The sequence below is a fragment of the Nicotiana tabacum genome, chromosome 5 (genome assembly GCF_000715075.1).
Source record: "Nicotiana tabacum cultivar K326 chromosome 5, ASM71507v2, whole genome shotgun sequence".
Taxonomy (NCBI): domain Eukaryota; kingdom Viridiplantae; phylum Streptophyta; class Magnoliopsida; order Solanales; family Solanaceae; genus Nicotiana; species Nicotiana tabacum.
The window spans coordinates 108908336-108923768 of NC_134084.1; the positions used below are offsets into that span (position 1 = coordinate 108908336).

Below are 15433 nucleotides of genomic sequence, written 5' to 3' on the forward strand. Positions count from 1 at the left end.
GCTCAATAAAATAAGTTCACATAAATTATGCATAGTTAAATGATTGAACTTTATATGCAAAAAAAAACATATCTTACATTTACTATTTGTTCGGTGCGAACACTTTCTGTATACATATGCTTTAAGAAAGGCAAGTGAAGTTTGACCTTTACACTAAACAAAGCACATTCATTATATTACTATAGTCTATATATTAAAAGAACTAGAAAAAGTATAGTTAATTCACAAGCTATGGTATCAAAAAAAGGGCCAAAACTAAGCACACCGCCCGTGACAAAGAGAGTACAAAAAAGATGATGCTCTTGCAAAAATATTATTTATTTTTTTCCTTTTTGGGGATACATTTGTGGATACAAACACTGTCGGCAGAACAAACTTAAATACAAATGAAAAAATTGATACGTAATTACAGTATTTATAACAAAAATAAGACAAAAGATGATATTCTCCCTTTTCTTTCTTTTAGGAAGGAGGGGTAGAGATTAGGTCCAAATTCTATTCCAATGCAAGCACTTCTCCTTCCCTTTATGTTTATCATCACCATCAACAAAGCCCTCCTAAAAACTGCCATTTTATTAAGAAAAAAAATGGTATAAGCTTTTTTTTTTGGCCCCTTATTATTTTTCTAAGTAGACTAACTAAATCACAATTCATACATATATTTGAGACACTCACCATTCTTTCTTTCAATTCTTTATCTTCAGAAGATCCTCAGTATACAAATTTTAATGACAACTAGCAAAAGCAAATGACCCCAGTGTACCACATACTACTTCCATCAACTTTCCTGCAATACAAAGAGAGTGTTGGCAAATATGTTAGACAACTCACAAGGAATATAACTTAAGTAAAGAAGATATGAAGAAAAGGTTAATGTCAACTGTATAAATTTAATTATGTTTAAACCAAGAGATAACAATTCATGACAGATAATCATGTAAAGTCAAGATAAAAACAAAGAGCAGGTGGGGCTAGTGTTAGTCAACAAACAGGCTGGTCTTGATGTCTCTACATTCAAGTTAGGAATAATCATTGAGTACAGCTATGTTCCACAGATGCTGAAATGGAATTTTAACATTATGTCACACCCTAGATTCATTTCATAAAGTGGTGTCCGAACCAACCTTCTCCTCGAGCAAGGTCTTTCGGAAAAAGCCTCTTTACCCCAGGGTAGGGGTAAGGTATGTCTGCATACACTACCCTCCCCAAACTCCACTTGTAGAATTATACGGGGATATTGGTGGTGGTGGTGTCCGAACCAACTTACACGCACCTCATTTGTTCTATTGGACTCATTATTTTCCACCAGCACAAGCACGGAGAATTCTTCAAGACATGAGCAAAGATTTTCACCCACTTGGCCACACCCTAATTAGTAGATTATGTCACACCATAGACTAAAGATTTGACTTAAGTGATTAAGGATTCAACACGATAATCATAACCATTTTTCCCAAGTGATTAAGGGTTTAGCACATCCAAAACTGTTTTGGCTTATTGATCAAGTGTGCAACCATTATTATTCCAGTCCTAAGATAAGTTTTACCTAACCCAATCCTTGACCAAGAAACCTTTCCCTTTTCACATTTCTCATCTCATAATTCAACCTGCTAAAGTTCCCTGACAAAAACTAACTCCATCAAAATGGTTTTTGGATAATTGTTGTTACAGCAAGGAAAGAACTAAACCCCCTTTTTCCTTTTTTAGTTTTGTCTCACCGACAGAGGCCACACCTACTATTTCCTAAAACTGTTTGTAAGTGTTAATAATGTGCACACTTAATTGCCATGTCAACCACCTGTGGCTTCTTGTAACCAAAAGTAATCTAGCCAATTAATCAATAGAAAATGATGACAATGAAATCTTAACTCACATATATTACCTAATTCTTAGGACATTGCATACCAAACGAGATTACCTCAACATTAAGGAAAAATTTTAATAAATATGTGGGCAAAGATGACATGTTCAATCATGTGCAAAAGTTAGATACGTAGCTTAGGTTCTAAGTGCAAGAATTTACCAGAAAAAACTGGGCAAACAACTGGCTTCAAGAAAGGCCTAATGCCATGTCCTTTTTACCAACCATCAAAAATCAACTCAGGGAACTAAACCACACTTTATTATACCAGAATTACGTACTAAGAAAGACACAATTTTTAACGTAGCAAAATTCAGAAGACAGAATCATAAAAACCTCAATTTATCCCCATTTTCAGCCATTAAACGATCAAGAACTCCATACTTATCAATAAAAAGATCAAACAGTATTTTGGGAAAATCACCAGAATTCATAAGAAAGATGCAATATTTAACATCAAAAGAGCAAAATCTAAAAGGTAAAAAAACATAAAAACCTCATCTATTACACTTATAGCCATTTTTAAGATTCAAGAACTCAGAAAGACTCCATATATATTCCCTATAATAAAAATCAAGCAGAATTTTGTGATAATTCACTAGAATTCATCAACAGAGCAAAATTAACCCAAAAGATGCAATTTTTAACATCAAAAGAGCAAAATTTAACATCCGCAAACTGACTAAATAAGCTAACTTAATTCCCATTTTTCAAGAATTAACAACTCCTAATAAACTCCAAAGTGATACTCACATAACCAATCAAATGAATTCAATTAAAGAAACAAAAACTACACTAATATTGAAAAACCCAAATTAGATAAGAGTAAAAAAGTTAGTAGAATTATTTTTACCTCTTCTTGGCTTTGCAACAACCTTAGCAACAGGGGCAGCTACAGGAGCCACCTTAATTTCCTCAATAGGGAACAGAACACCATCAACTCCTTGCACAGAGATCCTTCCATCAGTATAAATATCAGGATCAAACAAATATGCCCCTTCTTCACCTGCCCCAAATTTCACTGAACCATCAGCTTCCTCAGCCACAACTTTATGTGGTAACCTCAATGTATCATACTTCACTTTCCCAAATCTCCTCACTGCATTATACATACTTTCCTCCGTTTGATACTCCGGTATTATATGGTAATACATTATCTGTTCTGGTGCCCCTGGTTCGCTAAGCTGATCAGTCGTCAGCTTAGCCATCGCTTCATCATTGGGCGCCAAAACAGTTAAAACATACCCTTCTGATACTAATTTACCCATTTCTGTAGCCAATGATGTTAGATTCACAAGAATGTCTGCTAATTCATTGTAACCTCCATAATGTAGGAGTGTTTGAATAAAATCTTTTACTTGACTTTCACCATCAAAGTGATGGTGGGGTCCACCTGGGCCGGGAGCCGGTGCCGGGGCCAGAGATGGCCCGGGCGCTAGTGCATCGTATACTGGCAGCACTGGTGGTGCGCCAGCTGGGACGGGTGCAGGTTTCTTCAACCGGTGAGTCCTCGGGTCAACTTCCGGTGCTCCTTCGGGCAGCACGGCGGAGATTGACCGGAGACTTCTACGGGTGTTGAAATCTTGTTGAACTGATTTAGGTATCAACACACGCTCAATCCCGTGAATTACACCGTCGGGTTTGATAATATCGTCTTGCTTAATAATCATTGCGCTGCTCACCATTTTCTCACCGTTCTTCTGCACAACATTTACATTCTCATCTCCAGGATACAAGGTCGCGTGCACACGCGCCGGCCATTGGTTGGAAACAATGCGAGCGGGAATCATATGAAACAGCAACAGATTTTGCAACGACCTAAGATTCCCAGGTTCAAGCAAGAAACGCTTGAACTCAGGGTCCAAATCACGTTCAAGAGCCTCATTTTTAGGGGCAAAAATGGTAATGTTATGCTTAGAAACAGCTTCTTCAAGTGTTTGAAGCAAAAGGGCTTTTTCAACTAGCTCAGATAGCTCAGTGTAGTGAGAATCCAAAAGAGCTACAAGAATGGAGTTTGAGTTGATTTGGGGTGCTGAAGTTGTGGGTTTTACAAATGTTGCATTTTGGTTTTCTTGCAATGTAGCAGCTGCAATGGAGAAAAGGAGTATAACAGTGAAAATGAAGAGATTGCTAACGCCATAGATCTGAAAATCCATGGCCAAAAGAGTTGAGCTTTCTCTCACTAGAATGTGTTTTGTTTCGTTTTCTCTCTCTAGTTTCTTTCTCTGTGAGGAGAGTTCTGAGAGTGTCGGTAGAAGAACGTGTTGTGTTTTGTGGGTTTGTGCGTTTGCCTCTTTGGTAGTAAAGGAAAGGTGTATAGGTAGTAGAAGTAGTTGTTGTTTGGTGGAATAATAAATAATTAGGAGGGTCAAGGGTTATTTTCTATTTTCTCTCTGTTCTGTCACTCATGTGTATTTGGAATTTGGAGACTTTGGCTTCAAGTGAAGACACATATAAATCAATTAGGTTGCGTTGGAGTGGTACGTACTTCTTCGTTCTTAAAGTGGTTTCGGTTCGAGCCCTGGGTATTCAGTTGCCTTTGTTAGGAAGTGTTTTACCCCAAATATAAAACTTTTCGGCCCGAAATCCGAATTTAGTCGAATCCCACGTCGAATACCGGACACCAGGTTAAAAAGAAAAAAAAAAAAAAGAGAGAGAGAGACACATATAAGAGTATTACATTTTGGTTTTTGGGCAGATGGAACTGAGCAACTTTGGCTTCAAGTTTTTACGCACATAGAAATATTAGCAAACTGGACAGTTCAATTTTATTTGTTGGTATGATAATTTACCTAATTTCACGTCCTACTACTTTATTATCCTAGATTTACTTCCCCTTGATAATGAATAAGAGTTTTAAGTTTTATAGACTGGCTAGTCGTGTAATAAATTTTACATTATCTAGTTCTTTAAAAATTTACCTAATTTCAACTACTAACACTTTATGATCCTAGATTTATTTCTCCTTAATAATAAATAAATGTTTTAGTGTTTTAATATAATAAAAATATTAAACATTTTTCACGCTCTAGCTCTTTAAACTTTACAATAAATGTGAATTAATAACAAAACTAAGAGAGGTAATCTATTATAATATTTTATATTTTAATATTGATAGCATAAACGTCGTTTACATTATTAATATATACTACTGTACTAACTTACTAGCTCTGTTACATATTTTTTAAGATTTTTGTACACTCCTTAGGAAAGTCATTTAATATTAGTAACAAGAGTTTTTGTTTGAATTATACTTTATCTTTCCTTAATATTTAAAATTGGAATGAGTAAATTTTAAAAAAAATTCATGATTTTTCTTTTATTCTAGAAGGAAATGGGGTGGTAATTTGATATGGGCAGTGGAGTTTTTCTTAATATTTTACGCACATAGATATGCTAGCAAACTAGACAATTCAGTTTTATTTATTAGATCTTTTATACAATAAGATTTTACCTAATTTCAACCATTATTATCTTTAATTACACTATCAGTATATATAAATTTTCTGGTCTGTATTATTTGTTTTTAAAAACTTTTACATACCCTTCAACAGAGACATTTAATATTTTTTTATTATAAAAGTATTTAATTAAACTATTTTTATCTCTTCTTAAGCTTTTCAGTTATTAATTAATATAATATGCAGTAAGGTAAATAAAAGAAATATAAACAGCTTTTTATTTTTAAAATATCAAATATTCTAAAACAAAATTTATCAACTAAAACTACTCATGTTTGGATTCGGAATGAGTAAATTTAAAAATATAGAGTAGGAATGTTATTCTGGAAGGAAATTGGGTGGTAAATTGAGATGGGCAGTAGGGTTAGCTTAAAAGCTAAAAAGGGAAAGACATGTGGAGAAATGGAAAGGAGCCAATGAAAGGGCGAGCTCAGAGTTTGGGGGGGTTAAGTTGAAGTTACGTTGAGTTCTTGGCTCCCTGCATAATTAACAAGAGGTGGGAAGCTAAGGGGGTTTCCTTTTGTTGTTTAGGTGGGAAGCCGAGACAGGCTGTAATATGGGGGCCACGCGATAAGTGGCGATTGTCAATATTCATTGCATTAAGCGGCTCTGACGGTGGCTTAATTAGCTGCACTTCCATTTGTATTTTAAGCCACGCCGCTTCTTTTGCTTACGTTTGTTAAAAATATGAGTCTTAGTTCAAATAATTAAATTATGATTATGAGTTAAATTTAGTTAACAATAATATTTTAAATGTAACTTCGAGGATGCAATAAATAGGGGTGTTGTGACGATCCGGTCAGTCGTCTCATGAGTTACCGCTCCATTTCCCCCATTTCAACTTCTTTACGCTTCGTTATCCGTGTTTTATGTGATCGAGTTTATTAGTTCGAGTTCGGAGAGGATTTAGTAAGAAATGAGACACTTAGTCTCTTTTAAGAAGGCTTAAGTTGGAAAAGTCAACCGGATGTTGACTTATGTGTTAGAAGGCTCGGAAGTGCGTTCTGATGGTTCGGTTAGCTTCGGGAGGTGATTTGTGAGTTAGGAGCGCGATCAGAATGAGTTTTGGAGTTGTAGAGAAGATTTAGGCTTGAATTGGCGAAATTGATATTTTGGCAAATTCCGGTTGATAGGCGAGATTTTGATATAGGGGTCGGAATGGAATTCCGAGAGTTGCAGTAGCTTCATTGTATCATTTGGGATGTGTGTGCAAAATTTCAGGTCATTCGGACGAGATTTGATAAACCTTTTGATCGAAAGCATAATTTAAGAGTTCTTGGAGTTATTAGGCCTGAATCCTATGTTAAATTGGTGATTTGATGTTGTTGTGAGCGTTCCGAAGTCTTGAGCAAGTTTGAACGATGTCATAAGATGTGTTGGTACAATTGGTTTGAAGTTCCGGGAGTTCCGGGTAGGTTCCGGGATGTTTTAGTGCAAAAATCATAGCTGTAGCAGGTCTACAGGGGTTGCAGACCCCAGAACTCACCCATGCGGTCCGCACAAAAATAAGTGCGCCCGCGTTGAGTGTTGTGCGGACCGCACAAAAGCGGACGCGACCGTGGTAGGCGTCATGCGGACCGCACAAAATGGTGTGCGGCCGCGTGGGGAACGATCTGCTGGTACTACTTCGGAAGCTCATAACTTTTGATTTACAAGGAATTTTGAGGTGATTCAAAAACAAAAGTTGTAGCTCTTCGTGTCTAGTTTCCAGAAAGGTAACGTTATTGCAATTTGGACATTTGTAGCAAATGTTATGACCAAAATACTAAAGCCTATCACTGCAGAGGGAGGCCTGTGCGGCCGCACTTTGCCTTTGCGCGGACCGCACTGGCTTGCGCTGACCGCGTGAGTTTTGGTGCGGCCCGCGGTAGCTGATACCTGAGGGGTACCTATAAATACGAGGTTTTGGGTTTTATTTAATATTTTGACCTAGAGAGCTCGGATTTTGGCGATTTTTCGAAGGTTTTTCAAGAAATTCATCGGGGTAAGTGATTTTAACTCAGATTTGGCTATAATACATGAATCTATCACTGAATTCATCATTTAATTCGTGATTTGAGATGGAATTTGGGAAGAAATTGTGGAACCTTTCAAAAATGTAAAATGATGATTTGAAGGACCAAATGGTATCGGAATTGGATAATTTTGGCATGGTTAGACTCGTAAGGGTATGAGGATTCTAAAAATGTAAATTTTACCCGATTCCGAGATGTGGGCCCGGGGCTCGGGTTTTGCTAATTTCGAGATTTTTAATATTTTTCGAATGTTTTCGCTTGGGCTTTGTTCCTTTAGCATATTGTGACGTATTCGTTCTGATTTTGGATAGATTCGACGCGCGTGGAGGCCAATTCGAGGGGCAAAGGCGTTCTGAGCTAGAGAATTAGCCAGTTCGAGGTGAGTAATGGTTGTAAATGATGTCCTGAGGGTTTGAAACCCCGAATTGCACATCGTAGTGCTATATTGAGGCAAGATACGCGCTGGATGATGAGCGTGGGGTCTTTCACTACTGGGGATTGTGACTTGGTCCATCCCGATTGATGACTTTACTGAATATTTGACTGAAATTCATTTGTTATCATCATGATTTGGGCTGATTGCCATATTTGGGCTTCGTGCCAACTATTTGAACCCTCCGGGGATTTTTATCACTGTTTCCTTACTGCTTGACTTATTATTTGAACTCAGTCCTGTTGATATCTACTATTTTACAAACTCAACCACTTTTACTCAGATTTGAAACTTAAATGATATTTCTACATCATGTTTTGGGCTGAGAACTACTGTTTTACTAATGCCCAAGGGGCTTATGATGATTTCTGGACTGAGTGAGGCCGAGGGCCATATGTGAGGATATGTTGAGTGATATGAGGCCGAGGGCCTGAGATACTATTTATGTCATGCGGTGGCTTGAGTGATGTGAGGATATGCTGAGTGATGATGCCACGAGGTGGCTTGATATAGCGCTTGGGCCGTAAGGGGCCCCTCCAGAGTCTGCACACCCACAGTGAGCGCGGGTACCTATGTGATTTGAAACAGTGGTAACAATGTCACTGTATGATGCAATTTGGTCAGGTAATAATGGCTGACCATTATGCTGAGTGATTGTGAGGTAGCCCGAGGGGCTGATACTGTACTGAGAGTGAGCCCGAGGGGCTGATACTATGCTGAGCGATTGATATTGTGCCCGAGGGGCGGATTTCACTTGTTGATTACCTGTTAAATTACCTGTTTTACTTGTTTTAAAAAGGAATATCATTTGATTTCTTCATTGATTTACTGCTTTAAGTGATTTTACTGCTTGATATGGAATTGCTTTGTGCCTTTACGTGTTTTTATACTTTCAGCCATTATTTGTAATTATTACTCACTGAGTCGGAGTACTCACATTACTTCCTGCACCGTGTGTGCAGATTCAGGCATAGCAGAGTCCGCACCTGAGCACTGATTCCTTCCAGGCTAGGCAGTGATTTGGAGTTACGAGGTAGTTGTTGACGTCCGCAGCCCCTTGTCTCTCTTATCCTCTATCATTTATGTTTTCTTCAAACTATTGTATCGGATTCCGTACTTTGTAGACCTATAGCAGATTTTGTAGTAGCTCATGACTTGTGACACCCCGGTTTGGGTTGTGTTGGGATGGTTCCTGCTGTTATTATCGTTAAATTCCACAATTTATGAACATTATATTATATGTTACTACTGTTTATGATGGTTAACTGTTTAAAAGAGGTGTTCCATTTTGGTCTGGCTGGCCTTGTCTCCGCGAGAGGCGCCATCACGAACGGGTTCGGGGATTGGGTTGTGACAAGTTGGTATCAGAGCCTAGGTTACTTAGGTCTCACGAGTCATGAGCAGGTTTAGTAGAGTCTCGCGGATTGGTACGGAGACGTCTATATTTATCCTCAAGAGGCTGCAAAACCTTTAGGAAAAACTTCATATCCTTGAAACTCTTGTCGTGCGAACTTGTTGATCCGAGTGCTAAACTTCCGTTATTCTATTCTCTCGCAGATGGCGAGGACTCGCGCTACCGGGCGAGGTGGACGACCACCAGTGCCACCCACTGAGGCCACCAGAGGCCGTGGACGCGGACGTGGAAGAGGTAGAGCAGCGAGGGCAGCACCTGTCGATGCACCGGCTGCCCCGGCTCCGGATCAGGCTCCCGCTATAGATGCTCCAGCAGCACCAGTTCATGCACCAGTTGTGCCTATCGTGGTTCTGGGTCTTCAGGAGGCCTTGGCACAGATCTTATCAGTTTGCATTGGCCTGGCTCAGGCAGTTTCAGCCATTACACCAGCAACTACTTCACAGGCCGGGGGAGGCAATCAGACCCCCGCTGTTCGCACACCTGAGCAGGTAGTGCAGGGACTACAGACACCGGGGGTACCTCCAGCTCAGCCGGTTGCACCAGCTCAGGAGTTTATTATGCCAGTTATGTCGGATGATGAGCAGCGTCGTCTTGAGAGGTTTAGTAGACTCCAGCCTCCGTCATTTAGTGGTGCCGAGGGCGAGGATGCCCAGGGTTTTCTTGATAAGTGTCAGTGGATGCTCCGTACAGTAGGGATTCTTGAGACTAGTGGTGTGGCATTTACCACCTTTCAGTTTACTGGGGCTGCCTTCACATGGTGGGAGGCATATGAAAGGCGTAGGCCGGTTGGAGTAGCGCCCCTTACTTGGTAGCAGTTCTCCACTCTCTTCTTGGATAAGTATGTGCCGCAATCCCGCAGAGAGGGGTTGCGTAGACAGTTTGAGTGGTTGCGACAGGGGGATATGACTGTATCATAGTATGAGTCGAGGTTTTCTGAGTTGGCTCGTCATGCCATTTGGATGGTTCCGACAGATCGTGAGAGGATCAGGAGATTTGTTGATGGCCTTAACTATCACCTCCGTATTCTTATGACCCGAGAGAGGGTGTTGGGTGCTACGTTCGAGGAAGTGGTCGATATCGCTCGCGAGATTGAGACGGTTCGCCGTCAGGATCGAGAGGAAATGGAGGCCAAGAAACCTCGAGGATCTGGCAGTTATAGTGGTGCTTCTTCGAGGGGCCAATTTCAGCATGGTAGAGGCCATTCTTTCAGGCATGCTCAGTCAACCCGCCTAGAGTATCGCGGGGCATATTCGGGTCATGGTCATCATGGATATCAGCGGGGCCAGTCATCACTCAGTGCCCTTCCAGTCTAGAGTTCATCTCGTGCCCCGTCAGTTCAGGGTTCTTCTATGCCGAGTGCATCAGCTGGTCACTCCGGTGTGAGGGGTTCCCTTCAGTCCCATTCTCCAGCACCTTGGAGTTGTTATGAGTGTGGAGAGTTTGGACATGTATGGAGGCAGTGTCCTCGTCGCATGGCTAGTTCATCTCAGTAGAGGGGTCAGCCCTCGACTACTACTCCAGTTACCTCACCACTCGCCCAGCCAGCTAGGGGTGGAGGTCATGCAGCTAGGGGTCGCCCCAGAGGGGGAGGTCGATCAGGAGGCGGCCAGGCTCATTTCTATGTACTTCCTGGCAGGCCAGATGCTATTGCTTCAAATGCTGTCATTATAGGTATTGTTTTAGTCGGCCACAGAGATGCCTCTGTATTATTTGATCCCGGTTCCACCTTTTCTTATGTGTCATCATACTTTGCTCGTTATTTGGGTACGCCCCGTGAGTTTCTTGCTTTACCTGTTCATGTATCTACCCCAGTGGGTGATACTGTTGTTGTAGACCGTGTGTGTCGGTCATGTGTGGTGACTATTGGGGGTCTGGAGACCCGAGTGGATCTATTGCTATTTAGCATGGTGGATTTTGATGTCATTTTGGGCATGGATTGGCTATCTCCGTGTCGTGCTATTCTAGACTGCCATGCTAAGACAGTCACTTTGGCTATGCCGGGTGTACCGCGGATCGAGTGGCGTGGTGTGACTGATTACATCCCTAGTAGAGTGATCTCTTTCTTGAAGGCCCAGCGTATGGTTGGGAAGGGTTGCCTTTCATATCTAGCATTTGTGAGGGATGTTGGAGCTGAGACTCCTAGTATCGATTCTGTCCCAGTTGTGAGGATTTTCCCAATATTTTTCCTGCAGACTTGTCGGGCATGCCACCGGACATGGATATTGATTTTGGTATTGACCTGGTGCCGGGAACTCAGCCCATTTCTATTCCGCCATATCGTATGGCACCAGCAGAGTTGAAGGAATTGAAAGAACAACTTCAGGAACTCCTAGATAAGGGGTTCATTCGGCCTAGTGTGTCCCCTTGGGGTGCACCGGTTTTGTTTGTGAAGAAGAAGGATGGCATGATGAGAATGTGCATTGATTATAGGCAATTGAACAAAGTAACAATCAAGAACAAGTATCCTTTTCCTCGCATTGATGATTTATTTGATCAGCTTCAGGGAGCGAGGGTGTTCTCCAAGATTGATCTCCGTTCGGGTTATCACCAGTTGAAGATCAGGGATTCAGATATTCTTAAGACTGCTTTCAGGACCAGATATGGTCATTATTAGTTTCTTGTTATGTCCTTCGGGCTAACCAATGCCCCAGCAACATTCATGCATTTGATGAACAATGTATTTCGGCCTTATCTGGATTCGTTAGTTATTGTATTCATTGATGATATTCTGGTGTACTCGCATAGTCAGGAGGAGCACGCGGAGCATTTGAGAGTTGTGTTGCAGAGACTGAGGGAGGAGAAGCTTTATGCAAAATTCTCCAAGTGTGAGTTTTGGCTCAGTTCAGTGGCTTTTTTGGGGCACGTGGTGTCCAGCGAGGGTATACAGGTTGATCCGAAGAAGATAGAGGCGGTTCAGAGTTGGCCCAGACCATCCTCAGCCACAGAGATTCGTAGCTTTCTTGGGTTAGCAGGCTATTATCGCCGATTTGTTCAGGGATTTTCATCCATTGCATCGCCTTTGACCAAGTTGACTCAGAAGGGTGCTCCATTCGTATGGTCGGACGAGTGTGAGGAGAGCTTTCAGAAGCTCAAGACAGCCTTGACCACAGCTCCAGTGTTGGTTTTGCCATCAGCTTCAGGTTCATATACTGTGTATTGTGATGCTTCAAGAGTTGGGATTGGTTGTGTGTTGATGCAGGAGGGTAGAGTTATTGTTTATGCTTCTCGGCAGTTGAAGCCCCATGAGAAGAACTACCCCGGTCATGATTTGGAATTGGCTGCCATAGTTCATGCATTGAAGATTTGGAGGCATTACTTATATGGCGTATCTTGTGAGGTGTTCACTGATCATCGCAGTCTTCAGCATTTGTTCAAGAAAAAAGATCTTAATTAGAGGCAGCGGAGATGGTTGGAGTTGCTTAAGGATTATGACATCACTATATTGTACCATCCGGGAAAGGCCAATATGGTGGCTGATGCTTTGAGCCGAAAGGCAGTGAGTATGGGGAGTTTGGCATATATTCCAGTTGGGGAGAGACCTCTTGCAGTTGATGTTCAGGCCTTGGCCAATCGGTTCGTGAGGTTGGATATTTCGGAGCCCAGTCGGGTGTTGGCTTGTGTGGTTTCTCGGTCTTCTTTATATGATCGCATCAGAGAGCGTCAGTATGATGATCCGCATTTGCTTGTCCTTAGGGACAGAGTCCAGCATGATGATGCCAGAGATGTGACCGTTGGTGATGATGGTGTGTTGAGGATGCAGGGCCGGATTTGTGTGCCCAATGTGGATGGTCTTAGAGAGCTGATTCTGGAGGAGGCCCATAGCTCGCAGTATTCCATTCATCCGGGTGCCACAAAGATGTATCAGGATTTGAGGCAGCACTATTGGTGGAGGAGAATAAAGAAAGATATTATGGGATTTGTAGCTCGGTGTCTCAACTGTCAGCAAGTGAAGTATGAGCATCAGAGACCGGGTGGCTTGTTTCAGCAGATGGTTATTCCCCAGTGGAAGTGGGAGAGAATCACTATGGACTTTGTGGTTGGACTTCCTCGGACTTTGAAGAAGTTCGATGCTATTTGGGTGATTGTGGATCGACTGACCAAGTCTGCGCACTTCATCCCTGTGTGTACTACCTATTCTTCAGAGTAGTTGGCAGAGATTTATATCCGGGAGATTGTTCGGTTGCATGGTGTTCCGGTCTCCATCATCTCAGATAGAGGTACTCAGTTTACTTCGCAGTTTTGGAGAGCCGTGTAGAGAAAGTTAGGTACTCAGGTAGAGTTGAGCACAGTGTTTCATCCTCAGACGGACGGACAGTCCGAGTGTACTATTTAAATATTGGAGGACATGTTGTGTGCTTGTGTTATTGACTTCGGATCATCATGGTATAAGTTTCTACCACTTGCAGAGTTTGCTTACAACAACAGCTACCAGTCGAGTATTCAGATGGCTCCATATGAGGCTTCGTACGGGAGGCGGTGTAGATCTCCGGTTGGTTGGTTCGAGCCCGGCGAGGCTAGACTATTGGGGACAGATTTGGTTCAGGATGCCTTAGAGAAGGTGAAGGTGATTCAGGAGAGGCTTCGTACAGCGCAGACACGTCAGAAGAGTTATACGGACCGGAAGGTTCGAGATATGTCCTACATGGTCGGTGAGAAGGTCTTGCTGAAAGTTTCGCCCATGAAGGGTGTTATGAGATTTAGGAAGAAAGGCAAGTTGAGTCCTCGGTTCATTGGGCCTTTTGAGGTGCTTCGGAGGATTGGGGAGGTGGCTTATGAGCTTGCTTTGCCACCCAGCATGTCGAGTGTGCATCCGGTATTTCATGTTTCTATGCTCCGGAAGTATAGTGGGGATCCGTCACATGTTTTGGACTACAACACGGTTCGGTTGGATGATGATTTGACCTTTGATGTGGAGCCAGTAGCTATTTTGGGTCGCTAGGTTCGGAAGTTGAGGTCAAAGGATATAGCTTCAGTGAAGGTGCAGTGGAGAGGTCGGCCCGTGGAGGAGGCTACCTGGGAGACCGAGCGGGAGATACGGAGCAGATATCCTCATATGTTTGAGGCTTCAGGTATGTTTCTTGACGCGTTCGAGGATGAACATTTGTTTAAGTTGGGGAAGATGTGACGACCCGGCCAGTCGTCTCAGGAGTTACCTCTCCATTTCCCCCATTTCAGCTTCTTTATGCTTCGTTATCCGTGTTTTATGTGATCGAGTTTATTAGTTCGAGTTCGGAGAGGATTTGGTAAGAAATGAGACACTTAGTCTCTTTTAAGAAGTCTTAAGTTGGAAAAGTCAACCGGATATTGACTTATGTGTTAGAAGGCTCGGAAGTGAGTTCTGATGGTTCGGTTAGCTTCGGGAGGTGATTTGTGACTTAGGAGCGCGATCGGAATGGGTTTTGGAGTTGTAGAGAAGATTTAGGCTTGAATTGGCGAAATTGATATTTTGGCAAATTCCGGTTGATAGGCGAGATTTTGATATAGGGGTCGGAATGGAATTCCGAGAGTTGCAGTAGCTTCATTGTGTCATTTGGGATGTGTGTGCAAAATTTCAGGTCATTCGGACGAGATTTGATAGACCTTTTGATCGAAAGCATAATTTAAGAGTTCTTGGAGTTCTTAGGCCTGAATCCTATGTTAAATTGGTGATTTGATGTTGTTGTGAGCGTTCTGAAATTTTGAGCAAGTTTGAACGATGTCATGAGATGTGTTGGTACAATTGGTTTGAAGTTCCGGGAGTTCCGGGTAGGTTCCGGGATGTTTTAGTGCAAAAATCATAGCTGTAGCAGGTCTACAAGGGTTGCAGGCCCCAGAACTCACCCATGCAGTCTGCACAAAAATAGGTGCACCCGCGTTGAGTGATGTGCGGACCGCAAAAAAGCGGCCGCGGCCGCGGTAGGTGTCATGTGGACCGCACAAAATGGTGTGCGGCCGCGTGGGGAACGATCTGCTGGTCCTACTTCGGAAGCTCATAACTTTTGATCTACAAGAAATTTTAGGTGATTCAAAAACGAAAGTTGTAGCTCTTTGTGTCTAGTTTCCAGAAAGGTAACGATATCGTAATTTGGACATCTGTAGCAAAAGTTATGACGAAAATACTAAAGCTTATCACTGCAGAGGGAGGCCTGTGCGGCCGCACGTTGCCTTTGCGCGGACCGCGGTAGCTGATACCTGAGGGGTACCTATAAATATGAGGTTTTGGGTTTTATTTAATATTTTGACTTAGAGAGCTCGGATTTTGGCGATTTT

The 15433-nt window shown here is 42.1% G+C and overlaps 1 protein-coding gene across 1 annotated transcript; it reads right to left on the reverse strand.

Moving 5' to 3' along the window:
* Positions 1-302: 302 nt before the first annotated feature.
* Positions 303-4276, reverse strand: LOC107762220 (fasciclin-like arabinogalactan protein 17). Its single transcript, XM_016580561.2, has 3 exons — positions 2715-4276; positions 676-787; positions 303-564 (listed from the first exon to the last, which is right to left on the reverse strand). Exons 1-2 carry the CDS (start codon positions 4015-4017, stop codon positions 726-728), a joined length of 1365 nt encoding a protein of 454 aa, XP_016436047.2. The 5' UTR covers positions 4018-4276; the 3' UTR covers positions 303-564; positions 676-725.
* Positions 4277-15433: the final 11157 nt, after the last annotated feature.

What these genes read in the sequence shown, in the direction of transcription:
- LOC107762220 (XM_016580561.2), bottom strand. Translation starts at nt 4,017, where the DNA reads ATGGATTTTCAGATCTATGGCGTTAGCAATCTCTTCATTTTCACTGTT. An exon ending in TGTTGCAAAGCCAAGAAGAG is followed by an intron (nt 788 to 2,714) that starts GTAAAAATAATT and finishes TTTGTATTGCAG; the next exon opens with GAAAGTTGATGGAAGTAGTA.